Below are 13,552 nucleotides of genomic sequence, written 5' to 3' on the forward strand. Positions count from 1 at the left end.
CTTTTACACTATATTTTTACATTTGTAATTTTACATAACAAATATATTTTTTACGGTGATTATATATTTTCTTACGGTCTGTTTTTACGTATGGAATAAGTAAAAAAATTACGGAACGAAAAATTACGATGCATTGATGTTAAAACGGAGGGGGTGAAAAATAACTATTCCTCACCCAGGGTGGCGAATAGCGTGACCCTATATATATATAAGAAAAATACATCCTACCATCCAATGGTAGTTACCCCACATGTTCCATATACTACCACGCGGGAGTATATATACTAATTTATCATTTTTATTATGTTCATATACTATATAGAAGATTTTTGAAAGTGAGTTACATGAAAAAATTACAGCTTGACCCATAGTTTTTATTATATTTGTGAAATACATATATATTTGTGTATGTAAAAAAGAACATACACAAAATATGATACATACTACCAAAAAATAGTATATATACTACCTAAACATGATTATATACTACATACTACGCATACATACTCTCCGATTTGATAGATACTACATACAACATACAAAACGCAAATGGTGGTAACTACCACCGGTGGTAGATAAAATTTGTAATATATATACTGTAATACTGTATAGTTTCATCCAAAGCACTGGAAAAATTGGGCAATACTTGAAACAAGCAAGTTACTATTGTATCAAGGAATACTATCAGTTTGTACGATCTTTTCGTTCATAACAGTCGTCATTTCAAATAAGAACGGTCAAATGAAGCAGCAAAAAAGTAATCTGTTGTTTCTGCAAAATGAGTACTTGTTTGGATTTCAGGTCGAAGAGCTTCCAGTATTTGCGGATTAGATGAGAATGATCATTCAAATAGAAAGCAGAAATTACGAATATTTTTCTTGCTGACAAGATCATAAAGAATAGTTTTGTCACAAAATACCTAGAGTCCTCGTTAGAAAAAAATTATCGGTGTCCAGTTAGTATACCACGACCAATCAGATTTCACCACAAGCATAGTCATGATAGATCTTCGAAATGACGCGATGATAAAATCAGGAAGCATTGACCCAACAACTCCTTCAACTCACATTTATATTCCCTCAAAAGGCCACGTGGCATATGGACCAAATTATTTCTTGAGCCGCTCATAGTGGTGACACTGGATGATTTTGTAGCATTAACTTCAATTCTAAACTTAAGATTTATTTGCTTAGTACTATTCTTCGAGAAAAATCTAATATTGAGTGAAGATGGCAATGTGGATGAAACCCAGCGCGTTTGGCCCGTCCTCACGAGAAAATCGCAAGCCTGTCCTCGTCCCTGCCACCGTGGATGGGGCTATTTTTGGCCCGTCCCCTAAACATGTAGGTTTTCTAAACCCACGGGGAAATGGGCATATTTAAGCAACAAACATAGTATTTCAGCAGCAACATAAGATAAATAGTAGCCTCTCCGAAGGACCATGCTGCCACCCCGAATGACTGGAGGGATTGGGCATAGTTGGCCGACGACAATCTATATAGACATCCTCAGCCAACTCCCATAGACGGACATCCTCCATTGAGCAGGGCTGGCGTTCTCGCCCTTGCGGCGGTTAGCCCTGAATGAGACCCTGCTATGGCGGCACATCAATGTTGTGGGTCTTCAGTTGGACGACCCCCCCCCCCCCCCGACATGATGGAAGGTCGCAGTGAAGCACAACTCCGTCCGGTGTGAGTCATTCACCGGCGACATTGATGCCCATGTCCTAGACCACCTCTCCAACATGCACTTAATTCTCTCTTACATTCATCTCATGACTTCGATGCCTTTCATATGTAGTCTACTTTTCCTATGTTCCTGACTGCCTATCCTACTCGCCCTGCCTACAGAGCGCCTTCGCAGAGGAAGCTTGTTGTCACATGATGGCCTTCTACCCGTGACACAAAACTCATCGTAATGATAATCAAGAAGCTCTTCCTGTTGGAGCGCCTCGAGCTGTGGAACGGGGTTTTTCAAGAAAGTGCTACTTGTCACCCTCCTCGACCACTACCCACGCCTTGTCCTGCTCGATCTCATCAAATGTTAGGCCATGTTTAGGTTCTATGGAAATCATCCGTGCCTCGGTATGAGCATATCAGTAAGAGGATAGGGAGATGCATCACCATAGACCTCCGGCCGCCCTCCATATGTTTGAAGTAGTGCATTGCCTCACAAAGACATCACTTGACCTTCTCATATAGTGGTGACACTGGATGCTTTTCTAGCATTCACTTGAATTCTAAATGCAAGTTCTGATTGATACTATTCTTCTTTAATAAAATCTAATCTTCACCGGTAACCAAGACCCCAGGGTTCAATTCTAAATTCAAGTTATCTGGGATGATCGTACTAATTAAATAACTACAGTTATTTATTATGTGTAGTAATATATATTTTGTCTGATCTGATGTACATGAAAAACTTTGGCAATACTTAAAAAAAGCGAGTTAATACTCTATGAATCAATACTACCAATACAATGTGATGAAATGTGCTAATGGTTCGATGGTATGGTCCTGGAAACATTTTTAGATTCTAGAACTTTTTTTTGTACACACCTAATCATGAACTAGAAACCCCAATAAAGTAATTGTTCATGCCATTCTCTTTCAATATCTCTACCCAAATACCTATGGTAGACACATACATGCATAAATCTTGATGCAAGTATCAGAGAATGCATGCCAACTTGTAATAATTTAGTTTCTCAAATTAAGAGTTCTCGTATGCCTTTTAAAAAAAAGAATGTATCAAAAAAGCCTACCCAAATGTCATTGTATTTATGCGTGATATATTAACAACATGTTAGCTGAATGTTTAATTATTACATATGAACGATATATAAGTACAAGAGTTTAGTATAAACATGCACATTGGTTGCCTAGGTCGAGAACCATCGAAGATTTAAGTTGGTAAGAAATTTGTCAGCATAACTCGGTCAGTAAGTTAGCAATAAATGCTTTAAAATCCGGTACTCGACCAACCAATACCATCTGATAAAATTAAGATGCACGCACGAACCAGCACACTAAAATTAAGATTGCGTAAAAACGAGCAGTTGTATTACTAAATACAAATAGTAAGCTACTGTACCAGCAATTATTTTTGGTATGTAAATTATCAGATTTGTTACTTAATCCTCATGTGTATTTTCATTCTTAGTTTTTATATTGTTAGTTAAAACAATTGCTAGATTGGCATAACAATCACTGTAATATATGTCGTGTTAGTACAATATATAGGAAAGGACATATATAACAATTAAACACATATCGTTTATTTAATAAGTTATTAAATTACATGTTGGATGATGGCTTGCGACGACACTCTTCTTCTTATACCAAGTTGGATGAAGATAACGACGTTGGGATCTGACAGACTTGGAGATGATCTCCAGCTAACGTGTCGCATTGACTCGGTTTTATTGTCTTTGATAGGCCGTTTAATCTGCTAACAAACTTCATGGTCTGCAATGGAGTTTTTCCAAATTTTGGTGTGGAGGCTTCTCATCTCTTTCTCCAGCGGTGCGACGGCCGGTAATCGTATGATGATTAGATTGGCATATGGATTTCCAACGGTCAAGATGTAAATTTTATATTTCTGAGCACTCTAATGCAAATCTTCAAGACACTTGGCGCTTTGTTTGTCTCTTCAATTGACCACGTATGTATCCATTATAATTTTTTTGTTTAATGGACATGTGGTAATTCTCATAAAGAAAGAAAGAGAGATATCGATGTCGCATAACATTGCTCCAGTGAGTGTGCTCGCTTGGCGGCGGCCGCGACGACCATTGCGGCCAAGACGACCAGTAGGCCCTGCAGTGAGATGACCTCGGAGTTGGTAGTAGGATTCCCACCAAACATATCTTTCCTCCTAAAGGGGAAGTTGGTAACTTCTCTTTCAGGGTTTTTTCCGTCTTCCCTCCCACCTTCGTCTGGTTTTTTCTCGTCCCGCGCTCCTCCCATCATCATTTTTTTAGTAATGTACTAGCAAAAGGGCCCGTGCGTTGCAACGGGAGAAAAAAATACCACACGCTTTTAATCTTTTTATGATGGAGCGCGGGTTGAATAACAAAAATTACAGGGGCTTTTTTATAAAAATGCCGCGGTGGGTTTTCCGACGAAAGCAATAGCCTCTTTATTATTAGGTATAGATTTATGTGAAAGAATCAATAAAGTTTAATCTCTAATGAATCTCTAAAGACCAAATATTAATTAATTAACATTATCATAAATAGATAGGTAGTGTTGAATTAGTATACGTATAGATAGATAGATATAGACTAGAAGGATTGGGCGCGCTTTGCTGCGTTGTTGATGTCTTTGAATTTTCATATTTTTTTTACTTAATCGATGACTCAATTTCAAATTGATGACCTCAATTGAATGAGATGCCTCCAATTTCAATTCCAGGGAACTTAGTGATTTAGTATATATAGATAGATTTGAGGGAGCTTGCACAGCGCACACAAACCGCATCACGTTGGCCCACCCGCACACAAACGGCTTTCTTTTTTCCTTTCCTTATCTCTAAGTCGAGCCTCATCCATTCACGACTTCAGGAAAAATGCTCTACCATGCCACAAGCCTCTCTGGTGGACGATGACAACCTGCACACTGCTAAGTTGCAATCAGTCATGGCTGTTACCCATGAATCTTTCAGGGCACCACATAAGTAGGACTAGTTCGTACACTAGGTCCATTGTTTAGCCAATTGATATTTTATATTAAAATTACCAACATTTCAACATGTGTATACCATCTCACATGTTGCCATATTGGATTCAAACTCGACACATGAGACACGATCCAACAAAAACCGTGAACCGTTCTGTAAGTTTCTCTATCTTCTTTTATGAAGTCGTGAGTTGATTTTGCATGTGCATTGTATTGAAGAAAAAAAAAGAGAACTTTATTTATCACTAGAAAATGTTTCCGCCCGTTACAATGGAAGAAACAAATCCTCACATGTCCCTAACGACACATCTGTGTTTCCACTTCTCCCTTTACCGACATTGCTTTACCTCCATTAGCTTGAAGAACTGGATTTATGTGACAATGATTGTTGATGACAACCAACCTTTACACAGTCCAATCGATGAGGCGTCTCCGCTCCCACTCTGACGGTACCAAGGCTGTCATGAGGGGAGGGAGAGAGGAACTCGTCGACGGAAGCGAAACCACCGACCCGGTAGCCTCTCTCCTTAGAAAATTTGAACGAAGACAAACCAAAGTGATTTCCTGAAATTGCATTCGATCAGAAGGACTGAAGAATAACCTGTAGAAAAAACATTTTGACCTAGTACATCTACTTATTCCCAAAGCCTCTGCTACGTTTTGTTAGATCTAAGCGAATTTAAGGTGCAAATGTTATAGTTGCACTTTGTAACAGGATCCCAATATTATAGTTGCTGGAACAGCTTTTCGTTTCACTGAAAGCAAAATACGCTATTATACTATATAAACTAATTTTTTAATTGAAGAAATTTAACCTATCCTGGAAGAAAAAAAAATAGTTTAGTTACCATTTTTTTTACTAGTGTAGGAGAATAAGAAGACGAAAAAAATTAGTAGAATTGTAATTTCATCCTTTTTTTTTTTGAGAAGTTGTAATTTTATCCTAGCGAGATTTTTGTTGTCCGTTAGTACGTAGCAAATACTGGGAGCAAATACATGGAAATTATCTAGAGAAGGGTCCAGGTTATGAAGTTGAGTTTGAATCGGTCACTGCTTTGGTAGTTTGAATCGGATCTCAAGCCATCGCATCATATATAGCGATTGAGAAAGGTGTGATAGCGATTTAGAATCACCCGCCGGTCGTCGTTGCTTTCATCGATTCAGCCACGATTTGATGTGACAATATGGAATCCTTGGGGGAGGAGCTTTTGCGTGAGATCCTTGTGAAGCTGCCGACCAGGGACCTCGCCCGCTGCTGCTGCGTGTCCAGGCTATGGCGCATCGTCGTCCAAGAGCCTTCCTTCCGCAGGCACCACGCCATGGCCGCACACGTAATCTCCGGCTCTGGCGGTGCGGCGGCGGAGACGCTGCTCGTCACGGAAATCCGCGGCCTGCGCACACGCCTTGAGGCGGTCGTCCTCAACGTCTCGTCCGGGAAGCACATGTGCCGCATCGCTGACCTCGCCGGCGGGTACGTCCCCACCAACGCCTGCAACGGTTTCATCTGCCTCGCCGCCAACAAGGTGGACTGGCCCCAGTATGTGTGCACTGTCACCGGCGATAAGCTCAAGATCCCGCTGCCGCCGGAGATCAAGGGCGCCGGCCTGCGCTTGTATGCCATGGGGTTCAGCGCATCTACACGGCAGTACAAGCTGTTCCGCCTCTCCTTCGGCGACCCAAAGGTCGCTCGCCACTACCTCGACGTGTACACTTTAGGCGGCCATGGCGGGTGGCGTCGGAACCCGTGCCTGCTCCCGCACCGTGCGAGAAACGACTGTCGGTCCCCCCCACCGGTACTCATCGGCGGCAAGCTATACGTATTGACTGAACCGCCCGAGTATAACCAGGCGTCAGACAAGGTAATCGTGATCGATGTGGCAAGCGAGGCGCACCGCATATATTACCTCCCAGAGGAGTTCACCGGGGCGGTCATTGCGGCGATGCACGCCTTCGACATGAGCGGGCAGCTATGCATCGCTATGCGCCTTGCTGGAGACCGATGGCTCCGTCTCTGGGTCATGCCATTGCCACCGTTTGGCAACTGGGAACTGCGCTACACCTTCGACATGGATGTCGAAGATGATGGCAAGCAGAACAAACCAAGGGGCGCCTGGTTTGATGATGGTGACAAGATGTTGTGCTACAGGCTACAAGACCATCTTTACAAGTACGACACCAGCAACAACAAGCATGAGGCTGGTGGTGGTTCCATGAAAATGCAATGGGACTACCATATACAGCTGCCAGCGATTCCACGGCAGGAGAAGCAATGGTGGAATGTCTATAGTGGTTACCGTCCCAGCCTCGTCTCGCCCCGTCTTGCGTTCGTCTCCGCCATGACATCACCGCAGCACATCGATGAACAAGAACTCTTCGAGCATGCATTGCTACAAGCTGTGCGGTGCAAGAAATCATTCAACCCCAAGAAACGATATGCTACCGATGCTGGCCTGCTTGGTCCCACTGATGACCAGCGTGTTGACAAAAGGATTTGCAAGTCAACACAGTGATCTATCAACAATAAAAATATCAGGGAAATTTTAGAGGATCAGGCATTGTGACATTAAAAGGTTGTCAGCATGTGATATATCTGTTTTGTCAACAATTGTTTTACCCTCTTGCACACTAGTTTCTATACCTACAGTTTCTGTATTGTTCTCGTTGACTCTGAATTAAGATCTAATGCTTATGCTTTTCTAGCTCACCAGACGTTTGCCATACGTCTTGCATCATCCTCAATCCTTTCCCGTTGGTGTGTCACTAATAAAATAGAGTGTTTCAGAGAAGAAACGAGATATGCACAGGCTTTAGAGACATCATCATTTGGTGTTTTAGAGTGTTTTTGGGAAATTTCATAATACGCTTTCATCTCTCTCTCATACTCTCCAAAAATAAACATATATAAAAATAAGATGGAGAGACACCTTTTTGGAGTAGTTGGGTTTGGACATTAATAATTAATTGAGGGAACCATGGTCATTATCTGCGGTTTGGTTTCCTTTGTCCTGCTTTCTCTTTTTATCTCTCTTTTCCTTTACCTTGCTTTCGCTTTTCATTTAACCTTGCCTAGGCTCTACCAGCCTAGAACCACGTTACAAGAGGTTCTTAAAGATGCCTCTAATACGCGTACCACTACCTTTGAAGAAATTCTTAAATCTGTTCTTCCAACTAATTACGCGTACAACCACCTTCCAAGAAGTTCTTGAAGCTGCTTTTCCTACTACGCGTACCACGACCTCCCAAGAATTTCTTAAATCTGTTCTTGTTACTACGCGCTCCACCACCCTTAAATCTGTTCTTCCTACTATGATATGCGCACCTCACCCTACCAGCAAAGCCGCTCTGCTCTCTCCCTTCACCTTCTGCTTCAGGTGTTCCTCCATAGACACACCCATCACTCCTTCTCTAGCCATCCGTTCCCCTTACCCTCACTCGAGTACTCTCTGATCCAACTACCCTAGTGAACTGAGTGGCTACCTGCTGGTGCTTCATCGATTTGGGTCTACAGTTACGGTACTTAATTTCGTTCCTTGCACAAGATTCAATAAAATTACTTACTACTCCCTTCGTTTTAAAATAAGTGTTGTTGATCTAGTATAATTTTTTTACTAATTTATTAGTATTAAATCTATGACACTTAGTTTGGGATGAGGGAGTACATCATAGCTATATAGTGCCTACATAATTAAATTTAGCCTCAACCAGCTACACCAAATGCATTGTCTTTCTCCTTAAGTTTCATGTGCGCTAGCCAAATGTCTATTTATCTTTCTCTTCTGCTGTAAATTTGATTTGTTTGATCAAATTATCGTATTCCATTATAGATCTCTTTCTTTCCAGCTTCAAAGAAAGGTGTTTCTGATATTACCACTTTGGACACTTTCAGTGAAGTACTACTGCCATAATAGAGAGATGGACCATATGGATGACAGTATAATACCTGATGATCTGATTGTGGAAATCCTCTCCAGGCTGCCCCTCAAGTCTTTTTGCCGCTTCAAATGTGTATGCAAACCATGGCTTGCCTTCTCCTCTGATCCAAACTACCGTGAGAAGTTGCCGAAAATCCCCACGGGAATTTTTTGCCAGTACCAAGATTTCAATAAGAAGGCCACCAAGCTTCTTGGCCAGCCCCGAAACGTTGAGCAAATTGATGGAGCACTTAGTTTCTTGCGAGACTATCCGCAACTGGAACTTATGGATTGCTGCAATGGCCTAGTGCTTTGCATGCACAGGAGCATGGATTGGAGCAGACGCACAATTACTTACCACTTCATTGTGTGCAACCCAGCAACACGAGAGTGGACGAGGCTTCCCGATACTCGTCCTTACCAAGAACACGATGTTTGTGAAGCTATGTTGGCTTTCAACCCATCATGTTCCCCACAGTTCTACGTCTTCAACTTTAAACGGCATCCTTTATCTTCATTCTTGAGTGGACTTGAGGTGTTTTCATCCAACCTTTCCACATGGCTCATATATGATGCATGGTGGAATTCTGGGATACGCACTGTTATTGGCTACCCACACTTGTTCATAGATGGTTCACTGTATCTATTTAGTATGAGGCAGAACTCAATGAAAAGAATCTTGGAATTGAACGGCTTTGAGGCAATGACTTCTCGTATACCGCCTAATCGCCAGACTATTAAGTTGCCCCATGACCTTTCCCTTGAGCCTCCGATTGGCCTTCGTATGGGTATGTCCACCCGAGGTTACTTCAGCAAATCTCCAAGGGCCATGCACTATGCATTGCCAGAGCCAGATGGGCTTGCAATTCGGATCTGGAGTCTTGATGTTTCAAGGCCTTACAAGTGGACTATGAAGTGCCTTAGCATGAGCGATGCATTCGGAAGGGACGACCTTGCTCACTATGACCCGAGTCAACAGTGTTGGAACTGTGTCTATGAGATTGTCGCTCTCGACTTGGAGAGAGAGGTTGTCTTCCTCCTTGACAGTCGGGCAAACAAGCTTCGTTCATACGCCATCAGAAATGGGGAACTTCATGAACTCGATGAAATTGAACAAGATCATGAGGATGTCTACGAAAAGTTCTACCACTATGTGGCGTGCTACTCAAAGCTTCCAGCTTTTGTGTCTTTACCTCACCCACAGTTGTTGGAAGCGAACAGGCTTGATCGGCGGACATGGCGGTCGAAATTGCTTGCAATCGTTGGAAAATCAAGCTGGAGATAATTTGTATGTCTTCATTTTGGAGAGTAATAGTGTTGGAAGGAACCGGGCCTAGTCTAGAAATGATATTAAAAAGGTCTTCTATATTTTCCTTTTGTTCCATTGTGTTATTTTGTAAGGGTCTGAAGTAACACTGTCTGAATACAGAAAATTCCCTAGTTTCACTGTAATGCCGTGCAATTCACGTAGAACAAGCTTTTTTTTTTCAGTTCACCAAGCTAAGGATGTTTGTGCTCGGTGCAAAGAAAGAATGATATATTTTATATTTCAGTGTTGTTTCTACAAGTGCGAAATATGAAGAGCTTGTAGGCCATTGTGTCAGTGACCTGTAATGTATATACATTCGTAGTTTATCTTGTTGTGTCAACAAAAGAAGATAAAAAATAAATGGAACACCACCAGCCGAGATGGTGGATGGCGTGTCGTCTTTGTTCCGTGGTCAGTCAGTGGCATCAATCGTGTATCACACCTTTCTGATATCTCTCTACTAATACTCCCTCCGTCTTAAAATAAATGTCTCAAGCTTAGTATAATTTTATACTAGAGCTAGTATAAAGTTGAGGCATTTATTTTGGAACGGAGGGAGTAGTTTTTAGTGCCCGTGGTGACCACAATGGACGTGTTGACCACAATAGTTAGCTGCAGGACGTGTGGACGGAGGAGGAGATAGGAAAGGCAAGGCATGCTAATCTCCTCTCCGTCTAAGTGCAGACCACATTCACTTAAAGTCTGTCAAAACATAAATCCGATCTCGAGTCTCGGGATCATCGTTTCTGTGATAGAAGAACTAAAAATGGGAGCTTGGAGAACTAAAAATGGGAGTTTGGTTGCCATTGCCATTGCCTTTTCCCTGCTTTCCCTTTTGCCTTTCTTTCCATTTGATTTGCCTTTGTCTTTCCCCACCACTTTCCCCCTATTTTGATTTGCTCTTCCTACTACACGCTACGCGCACCACCACCTTCCAAGAAGTTCTTAATTTATTCTCCCTACTAGTAGTCTACTACACGTACCACCACCTTCTAAGAAATTCTTAAGTCTGTTCTTACTATACGCGTACCACCACCATCCAAGTTCTTAAATCTGTTATGTTATTCCTACTACGCCTACCTCACCAACAACCAACTAGAGAAGCCGCTGCTCTCACCCTTCACGTTTTGCTTCTGGTGCTCCTCCATTGAAGAGCACACCAAGGTTCTCCTTCTATTCTACACAGCCCTGCCTCTTCACGTGCACTTGAGTACCTTCTGGCCGCCTGACTACCCTACTCCTGCTGCATCGATTTGGGTCTGCAGTTAAGGTAGGTAATTTCTCTCCTCCTTGCACCATTTCACTTGGTAAAGCAGATTGAATGGATATTACATACTGCAGCGCGGTTTTGTTACCTAAAATTAACCTCTACCAGCAACATCGCCGTATGTCTTCTTTTTCTTACCTGCAATTCGATTTGTTAGATCAAATGATTGGATCTCACTACAGATTCCTTTCTATCAAAGTTCAAAGAAGGTTGTTGCTGATATTACCAGTTTGGACTTTTCAGTGAACTACTACTATCAAAATAGGGGGATGGACCTGACGGTTGCCGCTACGCTGCCTGATGATCTGGTGGTGGAAATCCTCTCCCGGCTGCCGTTCAAGTCTTTTTGCCGCTTCAAATGTGTCTGCAAGACCTGGCTCGCCTTCTCATCGAATCCAAACTACCATGAGAACCTGCCGAAAATCCCCACCGGCCTTTTCTGCCAATACCAAGACCTTAATAAGAAAGCTACCAAGCTTATTGGCCAGCCACGAAACGTGGAGCAAATTGATGGAGCACTTAGTTTCTTGCCACAGTATCCACAGCTGAAGCTTATGGATTCTTGCAATGGACTTGTCCTCTGCATGCGTAGGAGCATGGATTGGAGCAATCGTACAATTATCTACCACTTCATCGTGTGCAACCCCGCAACGCGAGAGTGGACGAAGCTACCTGATACCCGTCCTTACCAAGAACATGGTATTTGTGAAGCTATGCTGGTTTTCAACCCATCATGTTCCCCACAGTTCTATGTCCTCAACTTTAAACGGGATCCTTTAGCTTCGTTCTTGAGCGGGCTCGAGGTGTTTTCATCCAACCTTTCCACATGGCTTGTGTATGATACATGGTGGAATTCTGGGATGCCCAATGTTATTGGATACCCACACTTGTTCATAGATGGTTCACTTTATCTGTTTAGTCTGCGGAGGAATTCAAGGAGAAGGATCTTGGTGTTGAATGGCTTTGAGGCAATGAGTTCCTGCATACCGCCTAATCGCCGGACTATCAAGTTGCTGAACGACCCTTCTGTTGAGTCTCCAAATGGCCATACCGTTGGTATGTACACTCAAGGTTTCTTTGGACACTCTCTAGGGGCCTTGCACTTTGCATTGCCAGAGGTGGACGGGCGCGCGATTCGGATCTGGAGTCTCGATGTTTCCAAACCTTACAAGTGGAGTATGAAGCATCGTCTTAGTATGAGAGATGTGTTTGGAAGAGATGACCTTGATCACTATGACTCCACTCAACAGAGCCGCAATTGTGCTTACAGGATTGCCGCTCTCGACTTGGAGAGTGACGTCATGTTCCTCTTCGACCAAGAAAACAAGCTTCGTTCATACGCCATCAGCACTGGGAAACTTCATGAGATCAATGACACTGAACAAGATCATGAGCGTAGCTATGACAAGTTCTTTTATTATATTGCATCCTACTTGAAGCTTCCAGGATCTGTGCCTTTACCTCAGCTATATTTGTCGAAAACGTAGCAGTTGAAGTTGCTAGCAATTGTTTGGATACCAAGCATTTGGGTGTTTTCAGTTCGGCAAGTAATACTATTGTTGTACGCAAGGATGGTGTTAAGAAGGCATTTTTGTATGTTCATTTTATTTCCGTTTGGTTAATTTGTAAGGGTCTAATCAAACACTCTGATTTCTGAAATATCTGTTGAGTCAAACTTGTCTCTGAAGAGTGAAGACTGCATGTCGGCAGCTGAGAAATTTACTAGGCATGTGTGCAGGTGCATGCATGTATCTCAGTAGATATTTTGGCTTAGGTCGATTCACTAGATCCTATCTAAGGGCTGCACCTCCATCGTTCTAAACTCATTCCATTCCAATCAATACAAGGCAAGAAGCAAACTCAGCTACATATATAAAGATAGTACGAGGAGATGTGTATGCGTGTGTGTTATGCTAGTTTATACTAGCTCTAGTTTTGGTTGTTATTTCTCTGCTTGGTTGATCCTCGGACAATTAGCTACTCGTTAGTTGGGATAACAATACCTGTAGTTTATTAATAAGATTAAAAAAAATCTGTACCAATTAACCAAGATTTTTGGGGTAATTAACCAAGTTATTGGTGTTTGTGCTTTCTTGCGAATAAGGGTCAGTTTTTTGCTGACTTCTATAATAAGCTGCCCATATCCACCTTATTTCAGAAGATCAAATAAAATTATTATTTTGAAAGCGCATTAATTAAGACCTGACTAAGGCCCTGTTTGGAACCATCCAAATTATATAATCCAGTTTTTATAATCTATTTTGTCTCCAAACGCGATAGATTATGGTGTAGATTATAAAAACTAGACGGATAAATTATTAAAAACTCATAATCTACTCTACACCAGCTAAAATCAGATTATGGATTGCTAATGATCCATTACCCT

At 42.1% G+C, this 13,552-nt stretch overlaps 2 protein-coding genes across 3 annotated transcripts; both read left to right on the forward strand.

Annotated features, from left to right (window-relative positions):
* The first annotated feature begins 7,906 nt into the window (after positions 1-7,906).
* Positions 7,907-10,139, forward strand: LOC123402990. 2 transcript variants are annotated; one of them, XM_045096965.1, is made up of 2 exons: positions 7,907-8,192; positions 8,566-10,139. In XM_045096965.1, exon 2 carries the CDS (start codon positions 8,592-8,594, stop codon positions 9,873-9,875), a length of 1,284 nt encoding a protein of 427 aa, XP_044952900.1. In that variant the 5' UTR covers positions 7,907-8,192; positions 8,566-8,591; the 3' UTR covers positions 9,876-10,139. The 2 variants fall into 2 exon arrangements, with proteins under 2 accessions (XP_044952900.1, XP_044952899.1); XM_045096964.1 differs by having other exon boundaries at positions 8,520-10,138.
* An 848-nt stretch (positions 10,140-10,987) lies between these two features.
* On the forward strand, positions 10,988-13,007 carry LOC123403308 (F-box protein At5g65850-like). Its single transcript, XM_045097259.1, has one exon. It carries the CDS (start codon positions 11,436-11,438, stop codon positions 12,651-12,653), a length of 1,218 nt encoding a protein of 405 aa, XP_044953194.1. The 5' UTR covers positions 10,988-11,435; the 3' UTR covers positions 12,654-13,007.
* Positions 13,008-13,552: the final 545 nt, after the last annotated feature.

The sequence above is a fragment of the Hordeum vulgare genome, chromosome 6H (genome assembly GCF_904849725.1).
Source record: "Hordeum vulgare subsp. vulgare chromosome 6H, MorexV3_pseudomolecules_assembly, whole genome shotgun sequence".
Taxonomy (NCBI): Eukaryota; Viridiplantae; Streptophyta; class Magnoliopsida; order Poales; family Poaceae; genus Hordeum; species Hordeum vulgare.